Source organism: Phocoena phocoena, chromosome 9 (assembly GCF_963924675.1).
Source record: "Phocoena phocoena chromosome 9, mPhoPho1.1, whole genome shotgun sequence".
Taxonomy (NCBI): Eukaryota; Metazoa; Chordata; class Mammalia; order Artiodactyla; family Phocoenidae; genus Phocoena; species Phocoena phocoena.
The window spans coordinates 64,951,090-64,972,182 of NC_089227.1; the positions used below are offsets into that span (position 1 = coordinate 64,951,090).

The window sequence follows — 21,093 nt, forward strand, 5'->3', positions numbered from 1 at the left end:
GAATTTCTGGATCATATGGTAGCTCTAGTTTTAATTTTTTTGAGGAGCCTCCATACCATTTTCCATAGTGGCTGCACTAATTTACATTCTCACCAACAGTGAACAAGGGTTCCCTTGTTTCTACATTCTCGCCAATATTTGTTATTTCTTGTCTTTTTGATGATGGCCATTCTAACAGGTGTGAGGCGATATCTCATTGTAGTTTTGATTTGCATTTCCCTGATGATTAGTAATGTTGAGCAGCTTTTCATGTACCTGTTGACCATCTGCATGCCTTGTTTGGGACATGTTACAGAGTATTTTCATGCCCTAAATACATTGCATGTGCTCCACTTATTCATCCCTCCCTACTCCCCCGCAACCCCTGGCAACTGTTGATATCCATAGTTTTGCCTCTTCCAAAATGTCATGTAGTTGGAATGATATAATATGTACCGTCTTCAGGGACTTCCCTGGTGGCGCAGTGGTTAAGAATCCACCTGCCAGTGCAGGGGACACGGGTTCAAGCCCTGGTTTGGGAAGATCCCACATGTCGTGGAGAACTAAGCCCGTGAGCCAAAACTACTGAGCCTGCGCTCTAGAGCCTACGAGCCACAACTACTGAACCCACGTGCCACAACTACTAAAGCCCACGTGCCTAGAGCCCATGCTCCACAAGAGAAGCCACTGCAATGAGAAGCCCCTGCACCACAACGAAGAGTAGCCCCTGCTCGCCACAACTAGAGAAAGCCCGTGCACAGCAAAGACCCAACGCAGCCAAAAATAAATAAATAAATTAATTAATTAATATTTTAAAAGTACCCTTTTCAGATTGGCTTCTTCCACTTAGTAAAATGCATTTAAGTCTCCTCCATGGCTTTTTATGGCTCAATAGCTCATTTCTTTCTAGCACTGAATAATATTCCATTGTCTGGATGTACCACAGCTTATTTATCCATTCACCTACTGAAGAACATCTTGTTTGCTTCCAAGTTCTGGCAATTATGAATAAAGTTGCTATAAAAATCCCTGTGCAGGTTTTTGTGTGGACGTAAGTTTTCAACGCTTTTGGGCAAATACCAAGGAGTGGGATTGCTGGATTGTGTGCGGTTTTGTAAGAAACTGCCGAATTGTCTTCCAAAATAGCTGCACCATTTTACATTCCCAGCAGCAGCGATGAACGAGATCCTGTTATCCCACATCCTCACCAGCAGTGGGCGTTGTCAGTGTTTTGTACTCCTGTCATTCTAATAGGTTTTCAGTGGTATCACATTATTCTGTTTTGTTTTGTTTTTTTGCACTATGCGGGCCTCTCACTGTTGTGGCCTCTCCTGTTGCGGAACACAGGCTCTGGACACGCAGGCTCAGTGGCCATGGCTCACGGGCGCAGCCGCTCCGCGGCATGTGGGATCTTCCCGGACCGGGGCACGAACCCGTGTCCCCTGCATCGGCAGGCGGACTCCCAACCACTGCGCCACCAGGGAAGCCCTATCACATTCTTTTAATTTGCAGTTCCCTAATGACATATGTTGTTGAGACTCTCTTCAGATGCTCTTTGTCATGTGTGTATCTTCTTTGCAGAGGTGTCTGTTCAGATTTTTGGGTTTTTCTTACTGTCAAGTTTTAAGAGTTCTTTTGGATAACAGTCCTGTATCAGATATGTATTTTGTAAATAGTTTCTCCCAGTCTGTAGCTTGTATTCTCATTCTCTTCATGGAGTCCTTCACAGAGCAGACATTTAAAATTTTAATGTAGTCCAGCTTACCAACAGTATTTTTCATGGATTGTGCCTTTGGTGTTGCATCTAAAATGTCTTTGTCAAACCCAAGGTCATCCAGATTTTCTCCTATGTTATGTATTACAGTTTTGTGTTTTACATTTAGGTCTATGACCCATTTCAAGTTAATTTTTGTGAAGAATGTAAGGTCTGTGTCTAGATTCATTTTTTTGCCTGTGGGTATCCAGTTATTCCAGCACCATGTGCTGTTGTTTCCCGCTGGCTTCTTTCAGAATTTTTCTTTATCTTTTACTTTTTGCAATTTTAAAATGATATGCCTCTGTGTAGCTTTTTTTGGTGTGGGGGGGTGGCATTTATCCTATTTGGTGTTGTTTGAGTCTCCTAGATCTGTGCCTTGATGTCCAACACTAATTTGGGAGAAATTCTTAGTCATTGTTGTTTCAAATACTTCTTCTGTTCTCTCTTTCTCTTTCTTCTCCTGGTATTCCTATTATGTGTATATTATACCTTTTGTAGTTGTCTTACAGTTCTTGGGTATTCTGTTCTTTTTTTTTTTTCCTGTCTTTTTTCTTTAGCCCTACTTTAAAATTATAGTTATTTTAAATTCCCAGTTTGATAATTTCAACATCCTTGCCATATCTGAGGTTTGTCTGATGCTCACTCTGTCTCTTCAAACTGTGCGGGGTTTTTTGCCTTTTAGTATGTCTTCTAATTTTTCTTGAAATCCAGACATGACGCACTCAGTACTAGTTTCTGTGGAGGTTCCTGCTCCAGTAAGTTGTGATTCTCTGTATCTGCCTGTCTATCTCTCCAACTCTGGGGGCAGTGGTTTGCTCTGTGACCTCAGATTTTCTGACAGATATAAGAGGAGTTGTTGGTTTTCAGTTTGTTCAGCTTTTTTACTTGTTATTAGGATGGAGTGACAACTCACAAACTCATTATATGCCAGACCAGAAACCAGAAGTCTCTCAGTGCAGTTTTATTTTGTATTTATCTAATTATGATTGAAGTGGAGCATATTTTCCTATCTTCCTATGTGTAAGGGGCATTTGATCCTTCTGTGAATTTTGCCCATTCATATTCTCTGCCAATTTCAACCTTGAATTATCGGTTTTTCCTTCTTTATTTCAAGAACTCTTTATACGTTGGAGAGATGATTAGCTCTTTGTGAAATGAGTTGTGTTCCCCCTCCTCCATTTTTCCATTTGCCTTTTGACTCTACTTATGGTATATTTTTGCCTTACAAAGCTTTTTATTTCAAGAAGTAAATTTATAAATATGTCAGTGGCTTCTAGAATCTGAGACAGATATGGAATCGAAAAGATTTTGAAATGCATGAAGGTAAAGAGGAATTATTTAAGATTATTATTCAAAACACCGTCTTCCACAGCCACTTCTGTCTCCCAAGGGAGTGGCGTTCTTTCTCTTCAGAGGAGATTTTTTGGCAATCTCCCTAATGAATCCTGTAATGTGAAAAGACAGACCTCAGCGGAGTAAGGTAAAGAGAGGAGAAATAATTTGCACTGCATGATGAAGTAAGAATAGGTACATTTCCAGGAGTACCTCAGACAGGGGCTCAGGGGAGGAGCTGAGGAAGAGCAGAACTGACCATCACACTAGGTGGCAGTGAGCCTGGAGAAGGGCACCCAGTGGAGGATTTCCAGGTGGGATAGTGGGGGAGTGTTGAAAGGCAGGGATGTGGGATGCACAGTTTTATGTCGTCTTCTATACTGCACTGCAGTGCAACCTCCTGCATTACCCCCAAACCATTATTAAGTAGGCACAGACACAGCCAAAATAGAGTGGGGTGAGGTATGATCAAGAGAGCAGAAGCCCCAAACAAATTTCCAGAGATGCAGATGAGACGCTGCAGCCTGGGTGACTCAGGAGTTACTTTGAGACAAATTCTTTCCCCCAAAAAGCCTAGAGCCACAGTTTGCCAAACTTGGTTATACATTAGAATCGCCAGAGGGAGGTTTTTAGAATCACAAACGCCTGGATTTCACCAAGGCCAATTAAATTAGGTGCTCTGTAGGTAGGACCCAGGCACCAGGAGGCTTTAGAAAGTTTCCCAGGTGACGCTGATGTACAACCAGGGTTGAAAACTGTTGTTTTAGGTCAGTTCCTCCCAAACTGAAGTGCTTCCCAAACGATTTGAAGTGTGCAAATAAATCACCCGAGGCTATCGTTATAATACAGATTACAAATCATTAGCAGGCAGCCCAAGATTTTGCTTTTTTTTTTTTTGCGCTACGCAGACCTCTCACTGTTGTGGCCTCTCCCGTCGCAGAGCACAGGCTCCGGACGCGCAGGCTCAGCGGCCATGGCTCACGGGCGCAGCCGCTCCGCGGCATGTGGGATCTTCCCGGATCGGCGCACGAAACCGTGTCCCCTGCATCGGCAGGCAGACTCTCAACCACTGCGCCACCAGGGAAGACCAGATTTTGCATTTTTAACAAGCTTCTGGGTGATGCTAATGATGCTGAGAACCACATTTTGAGTAGCAAGGGGTGGAAGGAGCTGACGTGTGGATTCCTGGTACTGCTCAGTTGCCTTCCGGGAGGCTTCTAATTTACGCTGAGTTGAGACTGCTACTTGTCCTACTATATCCATCCTCCCTTCTCTCCTGGTAGTAGAACTTCCTATTTTCAGCTGCGCACTTATCTAGACAGAATTTTTAGCCTCCTTTACAGCTGGGTGGTCCTGTGACTATGCTTGGCCGACTGCGGTGCGAGTAGAAGTCATTGTCTGGGAGGGGCTGTGGCCATTCCTCTCCCCGCCCGTCTTCCCGCAGGCCCAGGTGCAGTCAAGGCAGTGGTTGCCCAGGAAGCCTTCTCGAGCCACAAAGTGGAAGCTACATGCTGAAAGTGGTGGCAACGAGATAGAAGGGGCCTGGGTCCCTGGCAACACGGAGTCTCCTTCTAGCCCTGCACCACCTGCCACTGGAAGTCTTTTATGTGAAAAATAACCTTCTCTCTTTTTAAAGGCTTGTTCTTTTGGATTTCACTCACAAGCGGCTGAACCTAATCCTAGAGATACTTATGCCCTCTGGCAGACTGTGTGTGTCTGTATCTTCCCATGCCTGACAACAACGGGGTGAGATGGATCTTTTTTATTTTACTTTATTTAATTTATTTTTTAAACATCTTTATTGGAGTATAACTGCTTTACAATGGTGTGTTAGTTTCTGCTTTATAACAAAGTGAATCAGCTATACATATACATATATCCCCATATCTCCTCCCTCCTGTGTTTCCCTCCCACCCTCCGTATCTCACCCCTCAGGTCACAAAGCACCGAGCTGATCTCCCTGTGCCATGCAGCTGCTTACCACTAGCTGTCTATTTTACGTTTGGTAGTGTATATATGTCACTGCCACTCTCTCACTTCGTTCCAGCTTACCCTTCCCCCTCCCCGTGTCCTCAATCCATTCTCTATGTCTGCGTCTTTATTCCTGTCCTGCCCCTAGGTTCTTCAGAACCATTTCTTTCTTTTTCTTTTTTCTTTAGTTTCTATATATATGTGTTAGCATACAGTATTTGTTTTTCTCTTTCTGACTTACTTCACTCTGTATGACAGACTCTAGATCCATCCACCTCTCTACAAATAACTCAATTTCATTTCTTTTTATGGCTGAGTAATGTTCCATTGTGTACATGTGCCACATCTTCTTTATCCATTCATCTGTCGATGGACACTTAGGTTGTTTCCATCTCCTGGCTATTGTAAATAGAGCTGCAATGAACATTGTGGTATGTGACTCTTTTTGAATTAAGGTTTTCTCAGGATATATGCCCAGTAGTGGGATTGCTGGGTCATATGGTAGTTCTATTTTTAGTTTTTTAAGGAGAACAGAACACCATACTTGTTCTCTATAGTGGCTGTATCAATTTACATTCCTACCAACAGTGCAAGAGGGTTCCCTTTTCTCCACACCCTCTCCAGCATTTATTGTTTGTAGATTTTTTGATGATGGCCATGGTGAGATGGATCTTGAAGAATGAGTAGGAGTGTTCCAGTCAGAGAAGGAAGGGAAGGCTGAGGAGACAGCAGATGGAAAGACATGGAGCTGTGAGAGGCCTTGGCCTGTGTTCAGGTCACCATTGCTGCAGAACAACACCCTGGAAAACTCAGGCTTGAAATGAGAAGAGTGTACAATATCCCATGATTCTGTGGGCTGGCTGGGCTCCATGTGGCCTTGGCGGGGAATGCCTATCCAGCTGCATCCAGCTGGTAGAGAGCTGGTCTGGAAATTCCAAGGAAGCCTCTTTCGCACCTCTGAGGCCTTGGTGTGGGCTGGGTGCCTCGGTTCTTCTCCGTGTGGCCTCTCTCTTCCACATGGTGTCTCACCCCCAGGGTCTCTCTCACAGCAGCATTGCCTCAACTTCCCTCCAGGATGAAAGTGGCGGCTCAGCTTCCTTGTATTAGGCCTGGATGTGGCCATCTCACCTGCACCTCCTTCTCTGGGCCAGGCTGGCTTGGAGGGCTGGGCACAGATGCTGTCTCTCCCTGGAAGGAAGGGCACACGCGGGCAGGGAGGGCAGCCATTGGCGACTTACCCACTGCCTGTGCTTGTAATGACAAGTTTCCTGTGGCCAGGATGTAGGCTAAAAGAAATGGGCAGGGAAAGAGTGAGCCTGCAGAGGCGCAGGCTGTGGGTGTTGATGAGTTCCGGTTTTACTCTATAGACAAAGCAGACTCCAGCCTGTGTGGTGGCTAAACTATACCCTGGGTTTAAAGACAATGAGAGCAAGTGTTGATCCGTCACTCATCATGTTGTACTAGCATTATCTTACATAATAAAGGCGGCGTCACCTCGTGGCTAACAGATGGCCTGGCTGCAAACTCCTGATTCATCATTTATTAGCTGTGCAATCTCCAGCAAGTTACTTAACTGCTCTCTGTTTCTATTTCCCTATCTGTAAAAGCAGATAATCATGGCAGACCTGCCTAATGTAGTTGTTGTGAGATAATCCACGTCACAAAGCCCTCTGTAAACATCAGCTCTTTTCATTAGTGCTCCCAGTAGCGCTGGGAAACAGGTACTATTGCTCTCATTCGAAAGAGAAAGTAACTGAGGCACCAGGTGCTTAAACAAGATTCAAACCCAGACAAGTGACTCCAAAACCTGTTGCTTCCTGAATTTCCCACTGGTTGTGCTTTGATGTGTCCCCCAGCCAGGAGGCAGCAGGACAGAGTTTTGTTCTTTCCCACCGCTTAGTTCTCAAAATCTCTCTGCTCCCCTAGCAGCCTCGTACAACGTCCAGGCTCTCGCTGATATTTGCAGAGGTACAATGGGGGGAATCACTGTAAAAATACTAACACCTGGTGTTTTTCTGAGCCTGTGCAAAGTGTGCATCTCAGAGGGGGGAGTCCTCAGGGGAGACTGAAAGTCTCCGGGGTCTGAAGCCGCCTTGAGCGTGGGCTGCCATGGAAGCCCTTGGTGTGTCCTCTTGCCCATCTTTCTGCTGCAGTATATTGACTGCAGCTTTGTGAACCCGTGAGTTACATTTGCAGCATTCTGAGGCCCAAAGGGTTCCTGTAAATACTCCATGTAATTAATTATAAACAAAGCAGCCAGCCGGGAGCACAATGCCCAGATAAATCCTTAACAAGCCTCATTGTGTGCTCTTTACCTCTCCTCTGCATTTCTATCCATCCAAGAGCTTCAGAAGTGTAATCCCCAGAGGAATTAGCCTCTAACACACTCACCGGCAGTGTGAGGAATTTCCCAGGTATATTCAGACTAGAATCCCCACCCCTCATCTTTTGTATAAAACAGGATGTCTTTGGAATTCTTCTCACTGCAACAACAGCTTTTCTGGTAGAACTAAAAATGACAAAGGCAGCATCTCCCAAGGCGTTTCTGTAGAGCATGAAGACCACAGAGTGTTAATACCTCTCATAGGAGGAGAAGGGCCTCTAGGTCAAAATTATTGGGTAAATAATGAGCTGAACACACTTGTCTACTGCAGAACTTTCACCCTGTGGCTTTCCAGGAAGCAGAGAAGTTATGCTGTGCTTCCAGACTATTTAAGACTGTGGAGTTCTTCCTTCTCAAAGCAACACATCCCAGAACATACAACTCTGTGTGTGTCATGCACCCCCTTGGCAGGCTGGGGAAGCTGGGGATCCCTTCTCAGAATAACGTTTTTAAGTGCAAAAAATAAAACACATAGGATTACAAAGGAAACCATTTTGTATCAAAACCAAATATCACACTACTAAAAATATTTTGAAATATTTAAAAATGGGCATGCATTAATATATGTATTTCTTTTTTAATGGATCTAATAATTACAGGTGTTTCAAGTACTCATGGCCATAAATGATATTTCAAGATAAGGTCATTCCTCGTTATTCACAAATTCTATATCTGTGAATTCGTGTACTTGCTAAAATTTATCTGTAACCCCCAAATCAATACTCATGGCACTTTTGTGGTCATTTGAGCAGTGAGAAATTTCAATCACCTGACCTGCACGTTCCCAGCTGAGGTTGAAAAAGGCAGCGCCCTGTAAAAAAAGGTGTCTTCTTCACGGTGTATTTCCTGCCACATTTTGGGCATTTTTATGCTTTTCGTTGGTGACTTCACTGTTTAAAACGGTCTCTGAGTGCAGTGCTGAAGTGCCACCTTGTGTGCGTAAGTGCAGGAGACTGTGATGTGTCTTATGAAGAACACAGACGGGTAGTTAAGCTTCATTTAGATGCGAGGTGTCGTGCTGTTGGCTGTGACTTCAACATTAATTAATCAACTATAAATTAAATAAGGTGTCTTTAAACAAAAACCACACATTAAAAAAAGATTGTGTATTGATTGGTGGATGATAACGTTGTGACCAGAGGCTCACAGGAATGTAAGCCCGTTTTACCGCTAGGTGCAGTGGTTCAGCGTTTGCTAATTCAGTATTCAAGGTGACTATAGCACATAACTGCCCTGAGTAATGAGAATTGACTGTATCTGCAACAAATGTAATGTGATGTGAAAATATTTGTGACAGAGAGCTATGAATACAGTTGCAAACATACAGTGTTTTGTAAAAAAATACAGTGTTTTGTTGCCTACGTTCATAATTAAAGGAAATGGTGAATTTTACTTAGAGGGTAGTAAAGACAATTTTTCCTATTCAAGTTCATAGGCACTCTTAATTCTGGGAGAGGGTGGTTCCCACAGATTACAGTTCAGAATCCCTTCTTTAGTGGGACAAACTCAGGAGAGGGTAAAGTGGGGTAGCTGGTGAAAATTCCTGGGGGCTCCAGTCCCTGCTATGTTGTGGGTCAATACAAGGCTCAGATAAGATTTTTTAGCTGATTTGCTCTTGCTGGGGGATCTGAAATATTTTTCCACCAGGTCCTGAACCCAAAAGGCTCTCTGATAGAAGTTCTTGACGATTATTCATGTGGAAAATGAGGAGTCCCATTCCAATAGCAAAGGGTAAGAGAGGTCTTTAATCTGAAAATAGGAGAAACAAATGACAATATAGTATTGGGGCGTTTAGATGAAAATCATGTCTTCTGACCAAGGGTGCCCAGAAAGGAAAGCATCCCCTGTGTTGATTGCTTTTCTTTCTTAACCTTCACACCACAAGGAGTATGGTTCAACGGGGCTAATTCAAATGTGTCAAAAAGACGCTTCTTTTTTTCCCCTAAATAGCAAGGTATAAGGAAGTGTGCCCTGGAGAGCAACCCTAATATTCATTCATTCATTCAATCAGTACTACTTACTGAGCACCTCTCATGGGCCAGGCATTGTTGTAGGGCTGTTGATACAGGAGTGAACCTGACTGGCCTGGTTCTCATCTCCTGGAGTTTCTGTTCAGGTTCTGGCTCTTCTCTCCAGGACACCAGTCCAGGAACTGGGGAAGGGGATGGAGAGGGGTGCAAGCCACCCCAAGAAAGCCCTTCAGGTGCCTGTCAAAGGACAGCACTCATACACTATGATTCTTAAAAACTAGAGGCTGAAGACAGTAGCTCAAGGGGCACCAGTGCAGAAATACGGGATAGAAACTGTCCCCCATGGCTCTACCATAAATTCTGGACACTCAGATGCTATCAGAAGTATATACAACACCTTACAGAGACAGAATATCCCCAAGCCAGAGAGAAAGACATGGTTGAATCTCAAAGAAAGAACATGTCTGGATGGGAGTATAGAAAATGGAGGCAGAAGTGGACAGGCCTCACCCATGAGCTCCCAATCCAGGGAAGTGGGCCTGGCCTGGGACTCCAGTTCTTGTGGAGACAATGGTGATACCTAGTATTTCGTGCAGCATTAGTGTTTTATACAAAAATTGAGATGGGGGCACCATCTTCTCCCACCATTTGATTTCTTGGTGCTTTGCCCCAGGAATGAGGTCAGGGCTCAGAACCCAGGTACCTCCATCCTCCCACCTGAACCTGTTCAGGTGGAGAATGAGGAAGATGGAACTGGTTAAATTATCCCCAAGGTGGGGGGTTCAGTCTGAAGAGAATTTAAACAGGAAAAAGTGGCAGGGACAGAGATGACATCTAGGGTGGGAGACGGGAGGTGGTCGGGCTCGGGAGGTGGTCGGGCTCAAGAAGATCCAACCTGGGAACCCCCTCCCTGTACCTTCCAAATCTCCCTATACACTCCCTCTAGTTTCCCCGAACTTTTAAAATAACTCTATTCCTTCAGGGCCTTCTGGAAATAGATCAGGGCCTAAAACGAATTCTCCGTCCCCCCAACAACATCAAAAGCAATACAAGATTATTGACTTCACTAGTACTCGGAAATAAAAATTAGAATAGCAATAACTTGGAAGCGTTTTAAACGGGGGGATTGAATAGAATTTTCTAAAGGAATACAAATTTTTAGTGCACTGTTCTCTGGGTATATTTTGAGACTGAATGATTAAGATTTCAGATTAAAAAAACAATAACAAAACAGCACTACAACAAGTATTGGTATTTTAGTCCTTAGAAATAAGATGGGATGTTGGAACACCAAAACCAGCAGGAGATGGATATACCAGGTGTCCACAGCCGCACACCTCCACACCTCACACCTTCAATCTATACTCCGAGTTTGTATTTCCTGGTTGAAACAAGCGGCCTCCGGGGGGCTTGTTGGTCCTCTGTTGACCTGCCTCGTGGGGACACGTGCTGGTCATGCCGAGTCAAGGATTCTGCCCAGGTGACAGAAATTAATGGGTTCACAACCTTTTAAGTGTGTTGGCCCCCTAAACTGAAGCTCACACAAATCTGGCCAGTTTGTCTTGTGAGTAGAGGTGGATTTACCATAAATCCAAGAAAGATTAAATTTTAGGGTTCCTTCCAAAGCCCTGGAAGGGGCCCCAACAATGAGTTCACATGGTCCTATGCTTAGTAAAATTTGCAAAAGTAAGATATTTTAAACACAATTGCTTCCTCTCTGTCACAATTTCCCTTATATCCAGTGGCTCTGGAAAAGCCATGGGAATTTTGGGGAAGTTGAAATAGAGATCTGTTTAGGCTGGATTTAGGTTGGACTATTTATGTGGTTAGCTGTCATTTCTGTGCACAGTTAAGGTAGGTACCGCTAGCCATCCTGGTACGGGAAAGGGCTTCCAGGTACGCCCCTGTTGTCCACCAGCACCGTGACAAAGGTTCAGGGCTAGCGGTCAGATCACAGTAGGAGAGAGTGTCCTACAGCTCCCGGCACAGGAAGTGTGTGGATCGTGGAGGAGAAACAAGGTGTGAAATGCTCAAAGCCAGAAGCTAGTCTGTGGTAAGGTCTTCCAATCATTGATACGATCAGTGGGAGATTTGGTTCACGCTGGTGCCTAGCCAAAATAGAAGTATTAATATCTCCCTATCAGGAATAAATAAATAAATTTAAAAATAATACAATAATAAAGCGTACACAATTATACACACACTGTCATTATAATTTTGTCTTTATTGAGACAAAGATTTGGGTGCCAGTGGTTTATTTGGGAAGCCATCCCGAAAAGTGGGAAAGGGGAAGTGAAGAGAGTGACACTAGGCTTTTAAATGGGAGAAAAGCACTTTGCAAAGATGCTGCTGAAGAGGGGCCTGTGAGTTTGTGACACAGCCGCTCCCATAACCATTTCTGGAATGAGTTTACCCAAGTTTCTGCCTTCCTGAGCTCCCCAGGAGCAGGTGTCCCTGAGGACTTAGTGCCCCCCTTGGTCTCCAAACACCTGCTCAATCTGGAGGTTGAATGGATTCTCCTTTCCCAGGACCTGGGGCCACTGGAGCTGCACCTTCTTCCAGAAGCGATCTGCCAACAGCTGTAAAGCCACCTGCAAGAGAGAACCCAAAGGAGGAGTAAAAGGGAAATTAAAACAAAGTAAAGAAGTTACCAGCAAGATTTACTCTATTCCTTGTGCAGTGGACACACTCTAGGATGGTTCCCCAGGATTCCTACCTTTGGGTCTTTGTATGATCTCCTTCCCTTGATGTGGATGGAACCTATCACTTGGTTCTAAGCGATAGAACATGGTAAAGGTGAAAGAATGTCCCTTCGGTGATTACGTTACATTATCTAAGGCTCTGCTTTGCTGGCAGACTTGCTCTGGAGACTCGCTGATGGGCTGATGATGTAAGAAGCCATGTTGGAAAGCCCACATGGCAGGGAACAGAGGGTGGCCTCCAGCTGACATCTAGTAAGGAGTTGGGTCCTCAGTCCTACAACCACAAGGAGATAAATTCTGCTAACAACTCAAGTGAGTCTGAAATCAAATCTTCCCCAGTTGAGTGTCCTGGTGCGAATGTAGATTTTAGCCTCTGAGACTCTAAGTAGAGAACCCAATTAAACTATACCAGCACTCCTGACCCACAGAAACTGTGAGACAACAAGTGTGTATTGTATTAAGCTGCTACATTTGTGGTAATTTGTTATTTAGTAATAGACAGCAAATACACTTTCTAAGAAAGGCATTTATTCACTTACCTGTGGATAGCTAACACTTACTGCAGGCTTAAGGCTTGGGTTTTGGAGGTGAACAGGATGAATCCTTCCTTGAAGGAACTCCCAGTCTAGTGAGGGACCCAGACATGCAGAATGACACCACCAAACCCACAGGGAGGACTGTGAGGGATGCACACGGCTGGAAGGGGAAGAGGTGGCAACTCTGCTGGGTGCGAAGAAAGGACAGGTCCTCTCTGAAGAGTGTGGTGGCTGAGCTGAATTTTCAAAGAGGAATTCACCAGATGGATCATGAGGAAAGCAGTGTATGTGGTAGAGGACACAGCACATGCAAAAGCTTAGAGACGTGGAAGAGAAAGTCATGGAGGGGGACTATGGGTGCCTGGGAGATGAAGCTGAACCGGTCCCCTTGCAGGGCTGGGCTCCTGAAGGAGGCTGTGGGCACGGAGAGAGTGGTTGGAGCGCCAGGCTGTGGAATGTACAGGCTTAATTCACAATAGGCTTGTCCCTCTCTCTCTTGGTCTGATGCCCACTCTCTGGTTGCATTGTTGTGTGTCCCTTTATTCACAATGTCAGCAGGATCCATTCTTGGTTGTTCGGTCCTCTGGCTTGTCATTAACGTGCCTCTGATGAGGAGTCTCTCTCTGCAGATAATGCCCTCATTTAGCAAATGGGCCCTGGACAGGCCTTCAGACCCCAGATGGCTACATCTCCATGGGAGGGGGGTGTGGGGGGGTTAATGCTGACTGATAAGAGAAACGTGACTGCTGAAGGCCTCAGAGGGGAACACTTTGTTCAGGGCAGATGCTCAGGGATGTCCCTGACTTTATACAGAAGCACATGGACGTTGTCTTCAAAGGGCATACGCTGTTCCTCATTCCAACAACAGTGCAGCCAGCTCCATGTGTGACGCTGGCCAGCCCCCTTCAGCCTTCTTCTCTGGGCTGAAATTCTCTCATTTGCAAAATGAAGAAATGATCTAAAGACTTTTCTGGGTCTAAATCGTGTGTAAGATTTTAGCAGTTGTTGGAAAAAAATAGGAACGGGTTGAGTCGATACATTAAATATCCCCAGTATTTTCATATGTTCCTGAGTCTTCTGAGGTGGACCCCAAATTCCATCCATCCAACAATGTAATCTTGATCATATCCATGTGGTGTCTAACACACATACACACCCCACTTGCCACCAACACACACAACGCGTACCACATACCACACACACACACACCTCTTAGACCTAAAGAGGCTGATGGCTAAGCCAGCGTGTTTCCAGGAAGGGTCTGATCATCTCTCATACTAGAAGCAGTCACGTCTTCAAAAACAGGGGACTGACTTGGGGCTGTTTTTCCTGCTACTTCTCAACAAAGTAGGCTGCTTCCAAGTCTGTGGAAAATGACTGGTTCTTCTCTTTTGTTTTTTGCCTTTCACTTCGATATACCTAAGCAGTCTTCCTAACAATTATGTGGTATCAGTTCATTTGTGGTCACTTATTTCCCAATGTGAATTAATACAGGAGGAGATGGGGGTGAGGATGAGCAGAGGGAAGTTAAAATAAAAGAGCTGAGATTTGAGCATGTGGTAACTATTTGGTTTGAAAGCAATTAGTTGGCTATCACTCTAATGGAGACTAAAATATTCATGTGTGCATTGCCAATATTTTGGATCTAAAATGAGAATGGTATTGTTACTACCAAACTAGATGCTTGTGATAAAAATGACCTACTATACTTATTCATTTGTCTGAGAAACATTTACTGAGCACCTATTGTGGGCTCCTTATAACCAACCTCCTCTTGTAACTCCCATGATGCTCTGCACAGGGCAAGGCCCAGTCACCCTCATTACTCCAAGCGAGGTGTTCCTTGAACACAAATATCTTTTGTGCTCCCCGTTTCACAATTGAAAATGTTAAAGCAATATCTATTCCTTTGGGAAAAAATTAAAGGACAATTAAGCAAAAAGAAAAACAGAATAAAATTTATCTTAATTATAATAGAGATAGTCACTGTTAACATTGAGCCTTTCTGAGGCACACACACATACGTTTGATCCCTCTGTAAATATTTTATAATCTGCTCTTTTGGAGGTATAATTTACACACAGTAAAATGAACTCTTTTTGGTAAACAGGTCCATGAGCGTTGACAAATGCATTCAGTTGAGTAATCATCGCCACAATCTCTAATCTGCTTTTTATTTACTTTGCTCTATATTACAAACATTTCCGTGCCACTAAGAGTAGATCTGTATCGTTTTTATTTGCGGCATGATATTCCATCAGATACGTGCAAGCTAATTTATTTCACCGATGCATTTTTTTTTGCACACATCTCCCTAACATTTGTCCTCAGGACAGGGGTGGAGAGTTTCCCATTGCCAGTGTGCCCAACATGTATAGCCCAGGAGGGGTTCACAGGCTGCCTCGTTTACTAACCCTACTAGATATGTGCATGGAAGGAAATCTGGTCCAGCAGAACGCTAGGGAATGTGGAGTTCTGGCTAAGTGGAATATTCTGGTTAACAGGGTTAGGCCCTTCCCTGTCTCTTCCTTTGCAGTTGACTCAGCTGCCTGAGCTCTTGCAGGGCCCCAGCTGCAGAGTCCAGATGGTTGCCACATCGGCGGTGCTGCTTTTGTCTAGGTGCCACTCAGTTCTAGCAGGTGTGGCCCTTCCTCTGGGTAAGTCCACATCCGATGGGCACTGGTGCTGTTCTGCAGGCATCCCTGCAGCTCCAGTGCTTCGGCGGGGCGTTGCCACCCACCCATCTGTCTACTGCTGCTACTCAGAAGCCCCCATGGTGGCAAAACCATGTGATGGTCATTGGTCCACTGTGAAGTTTTCTCTTTGAAACTCTCATAGAAGGGGTGACAAAGTAGGGCAACTTAACACCCCATTGTCTTATATAAGTTTTTGGTGAAGCAGCTTTTTCAGTTTTTACTTGCAGCCCCTGATCTCCCTAGGATTCAGGCATGAGTCCACAGAGAGGGGAGTTGGAGGGTAGGGACCTGGTGCCATTTCTTGATTCAGCCCTTGGTGACAGCCACCATATGGCTTCTAGAATTTCTCTCCCTTCTAATGACAATTTAAAATTGCGCCACGCTTCTTTGCCTAACCATACTTGTATTTATGATGAGTTCTTCACCAGGAGAGTACCGGGTCCTCCAAGAAAATATACCGTGTCAGATCCAGCCCATATGCTCATGATCTGCTCACATATCCAGACATGATAGAAGCCCAGCGGTGGTCATAGCTGGACATCATCTGTGATTCCTCCACGCTCCCGCTTTGTAAGCTAACTGTATGTATTTTGCTACAAAAATGGAACTCTTTAGTAAGACAATCATAAAAACAAACCCTGAACAGTAACTACATTTTTGTAATATTTTTAAAGAATAAATGCAATTCAGAGCAAGAGTATATAGATTTCACCAACAACTTAGCATGACTGATACCTTTTAAGTTGAACTCTTGCTAAATTTAACTCTGGGCTTCTACCAGACCAAAGTAAAAAATCTACTGTGAACTTATTTTTCTTGAAGGGAGAACAATTCCAGGCTGTCTTGTAAGATTGCTTTTAAACACCTGCAGGGAAGCCCTCACCACAGGGAAGGCACAGTTTTACTTCTCTGGCCTCTTAATCTGTCCAGAAACACAATCTATTGGACCTGGTTACTTTTGGTCCCAATTAATTTTACATTTGTAAACTTACAACGTGACAGTGGTGTAAGACGTATTTAAAAACATTTAAGGAAAAATGTTACATTTCTAGCTCGAGCCTGTCTGTGCTGGTTCAGGGTGCCACCACCAAAACCACTGCTGCCAGTTGGTGTATAAAGCAAACTAAACAAACATGGTCCCTGATGCCCGGGAGGGCCAGCCTAAGTGACTGTTATTTGAGGGTTCCCTGGCCCAGGAGGCCCTCCCTCCTCTCTCCCCCCACTGCCAGCTTAACTGCCTTTTTTGAGGGGCTCCACCAGTCTGTCAAGGACCTTGGGTCCCAGGGGCTTACATGTTGAGACAAATAAAGACCTAGAGACTGTTAACTTATTTAAAGCCAATCCACTGATTATATATCTGATGTCTGCCACCAGCAGTGTATAAGGGTCAGGGCTCAAGAAAGAAGAGGGGATTGATGTAACGGAAAATTCACTGCCTGTAGGAAGAGTTTTAAGAGGATTGGTTTGAGTTGCTACTTCCATGAGGAGAGGAGAGGAGGCTGTTTTGCAGAGAGCTTTGTTGCGCGAAGCTTCTAAGGCAGGAGGTGTTAGGAATGTTTAGCCAGGTGGTCTCAGCATAGCCAAGGAAAGCAGACTTGATGTATGTTCGTGGCTCTTTCAACGTTTTCTCTTTACTATTGTCTGATTTTAGGCCCAGAGATCTTTTACGTACCTTTTCAGATACTTAACTTTGCAAAGATTTTAAAAAGTGGGTGTTTGAACAGATAGAATTGCTACAGCTTCAACAGATCACAAATCTGGGTCTCGGGTCTTTGCAACGACATTTCTTTTCTAAGAAAAACTTTCTTTGCATTTTGTCAGCAGTTTGACTGCTATTCCCAACTCTCGGATACACCTGCTCTCTCTGGAGGCATCTAGCGATCTCCTAGGACTTCTTTCCAGCGGGTCCTGCTGAGATGGGCAATGGTTCCCACTCTGTGGTAGTCACACCTGCGTCATCCCTCTCCTTTGAGTGTGGTAGGACTTGTAACTTGCTTTTAACTTCTAAAATATGGCACAGGTGATGGAATGTTACTCTGTGATTAGGTTACGTACAGTAGTGACTGACATAACTGGCAGACTGTTGCCATTTTGCACCCATTGATGAAGCAGGTTGCTCAGGTGGCCTCTGAGCAACAACCGATTAGGAACTGAGACCCTCAGTTCAACAGGTCTCAAGGAACTACGCTCTGCTAATAAATGTGAGCTTCCAAGTCAAGCCTTCCGATGAGACCCAGCCCTGGCAGACACCTTGATGGCAACTTGGGAGAGTCAGTGGAGCAGGATACCCAGCTAATCTGTGTCTGGATTCCTGGCCACAGAAACTGTGAGATAAGAAATGTGTCTCCGGGGCTCTCTGGTGGTGCAGTGCTTGGGAGTCCACCTGCCGATGCAGGGGACACGGGTTCTTGCCCAGGTCTGGGAAGATCCCACATGCCGTGGAGTGGCTGGGCCCGTGAGCCATGGCCGCTGAGCCTGCCCGTCCGGAGCCTGTGCTCCGCAACGGGAGAGGCCACAACAGTGAGAGGGCCGTGTACTGCAAGAAAAAAAAAACCAAAAAGCCACAAGAAATGTGTCTCCTACACTGTTGATGGGAATGTAAATTGGTACAGCCATTATGGAGAACAGTATGGAGGTTCCATAACAAACTAAAAATAGATCTACCGTATGAACCTGCAATGGCACTCCTGGGCATATATCTGGGGAGAAACATGGTCTGAAAGGATACATGCACCCCAGTGTTCACTGCAGTACTGTTTACAATAGCCAAAACATGGAAGCAGCCTAAAAGTCCATCGACAGAGGAATGGATAAAGAAGATGTGGCACATATACAATGGAATATTACTCAGCCATTAAAAAGAATGAAATAATGCCATTTGCAGCAACATGGGTGGACCTAGAGATTGCCATACTGAGCAAAGTAAGTCAGACAAGAAAGAGAAATATCGTATGATATTGCTTATATGTGGAATCTAAAAAGAAATGATACAAATGAACAGATTTACAAAACAGAAACAGACTCACAGACTTAGAGAACAAAGCTATGGTTACCGGGGTGGGGGTGGTGGGAAGGGTGGGGGGAAGGGATAGCTAGGGAGTTAGGGATTGACATGTACACACTACTATATTTAAAAAGGATAACCAACAAGGACCTACTGTATAGCACAGGGAACTCTGCTCAATGTTATGTGGCAGCCTGGATGGGAGGGGAGTCTGGGGGAGAATGGATACATGTGTATGTGTGGCTGAGTCGCTTTGCTGTGCCCCTGAAACTATCACAACATTGTTAATCGTCTATACTCCAATAAAATATAAAAAGTTAAAAAGAAAAAGGAATGTGTGTGGTTTTTAAGTCATTTGCTATGCAACAATAGATAACTAAAATACCTTCTCAGTCTTAATTCTCTTTGATCTTTATTTTTCTTCATAAGTTGATCCCTTGGGCCAATCTCATCCCTGCCAGTGTCTCCTGCTCTCAGCTAGAAGCTGGTGATTCCCAAACCTGTGTCTCCTGAGATCAGAACCCATAAATACGATCTAATGGCTGGATACTGTGCAGGCACCCCAAATTCAGAATGTTCAAATCTGCTCCTTCTTCTGAGTTCCTTGACTTTTTATTTTCACCTCCCTTCATCCAGTTGTCGAATCCTGTGAGTCGTCTCACTCCCACCCACCAAATCCAATCAATCAGCAAGTCTAGCATTATATATATTTCTTAAAATTCTGGTTCTACATTTTGGAAATGAGATGAAAAAGTAAAGTGGTTGTCAGTCTATTGATATACAGGAATTTTTATATGCTTATTTATTTTCCATTAAAATATAAGTAAAGAATTGAGATGGTGAATATAATCTGGCTCAGAAATTAATATCTATCAATCATAAATTTGAACTGTTCAACATAGCCCATATTTTTCAATGGGCTGTTCAACATAGCCCATTCAACTGGAGCAGTTGAATCAATAGTGGTTACGCGCTCCCCCCTGCTTCCCTAGCAGGTTTTAGGAAGAAACAGGCCAATAAAGTACAGCCTGCTCACCCCTTGGTGGTGAGGGGCCAGGTATCAACTATTTTTGCAGAGGTACAGGATTGGCGAGGGGGCACTTGAAAAAGGTCCGGGTCTACTCTTTTGGTTGGTATTATGTCTGTGCCATAAGGATGAGGTCCTGAGACTCAGCCTTGCCCATCTGACTCTTTCAAGATGGAAAAGACGCGGACCCCCATAGCCGCCCCATGGTCTAGAAGGATCCCTTCACACTGCTTCTGCTGTAGGGCACACCATCGGGAGGCGAGTACGCAGGGACATCCAGCGGCCCCTCTTCAAGGCTTCAAGTCACAACCCCGTCCTGATGGTGCTCACATCTGTGTCTCCGGCTCAGATCCCTTCCTGAGCTCTAAGCTCGTATATGATCTGCTGCAGGGACATCCCCATTTGGACATCCTAGAGGCTCTTTAAATCCAACATGTACCGAACTCGTCCTCCAACCACCCTATCCCCCTGAAGGTGTTCTTGACCTCAGCAGGCAATGAAATCATCTATCCAGTTTCCCAAGTCACAAAAGAAGTGTAATGCTTAGCGTCTCTTTCTCTTTCACCTTGACATTCAATAAATGACCATGTTCTGTTGATTCAACTATCCGAATCTCTCCAATACAGGCCTTTCTTTCTCCTCACTACCTCTGTTCAGGCCATCACCCTCTTGTGCACAGGGGTGTCCACACCCCTGCTAGACCAAACCATTCTTCATGCTGCTACCACAGGTATCCTTTTAGAGAACAAGTCTAGGTATTTTTCCCCCTTGCTGAAGAACCTTCAACGGCTCTCTGTTCTCCACAGTTGAAAAGGTCGAACCCTATTCAGACCTTATGTGGCCTGTCCCTGAATATCTCTCTTGCTCCTTCTCTCTCCACTCCACTCTCATGTTCTATGTCCCAGCCACACCGAAGCACTTTTATTACCTCCAATGCGCCATGCTTCCTTTCACATTCAGGCCCTTGCCCTTGCACTTTCCTCAGCTCACTTTCTGCAATCCCTCCGCTCTTCCTTTCACTTGACTAGTTCCTGGTCTTAGTTCTGAGTTCCCTCCTCTGAAACTCTTTTCTTGCACCCCTCTCTCCCATTCCATCCCCCATAATGCTCCCACAGCATCTGTGCTTGCACAGTTGGAGGCATTGACTACTTTCTACATTTAATTATCTGTTTATTTGTCATTCTCCCCCTCCACCCTATAATCTCCATAACCGGCAGGGGTGGTTTCCTGTTCACCCTTCTCACTGTGTTTGATACCGCGTAGGCACTCAATAGACATTCTAGGATGGGAATTTACCATCTAGACTGCTCAGCTCAACATACATGATAACTAGGCAAGCTTTAGGCGTATCTATCCATTGTCAGCCACTTTAGATGTGGCTCCACCACTGTTGCCCACTCTATCACCCACTCTCGGCATGTGAACAAATTTCTCAGGAATAACATAAGATGATGACACACCGATTTTCAGCTTTTTTTTTTTTTTTTTTTTTTTTTTCCGATACGCGGGCCTCCCACTGCTGTGGCCTCTCCCGTTGCGGAGCACAGGCTCCGGACGCGCAGGCTCAGCGGCCATGGCTCACGGGCCCAGCCGCTCCGCGGCATGTGGGATCTTCCCGGACCGGGGCACGAACCCGTGTCCCCTGCATCGGCAGGCGGACTCTCAACCACTGCGCCACCAGGGAAGCCCCTCAGCTTTTGACTCTGTTCTCGACAATCAGTTAACGGCGAAGCTGTT

General features: G+C 44.9%; 1 protein-coding gene across 2 annotated transcripts in view; it reads right to left on the reverse strand.

The window, feature by feature from the left end:
• Window positions 1-11,853: 11,853 nt before the first annotated feature.
• AOAH (acyloxyacyl hydrolase) overlaps window positions 11,854-21,093 on the reverse strand; it is a 170,150-nt gene continuing 160,910 nt past the window's right edge. For both annotated transcript variants that reach the window (XM_065883666.1, XM_065883665.1), the window contains one exon: window positions 11,854-11,982. In XM_065883666.1, the coding sequence (XP_065739738.1) occupies window positions 11,854-11,982 (129 nt within the window). The remainder of the gene's footprint in view (window positions 11,983-21,093) is intronic.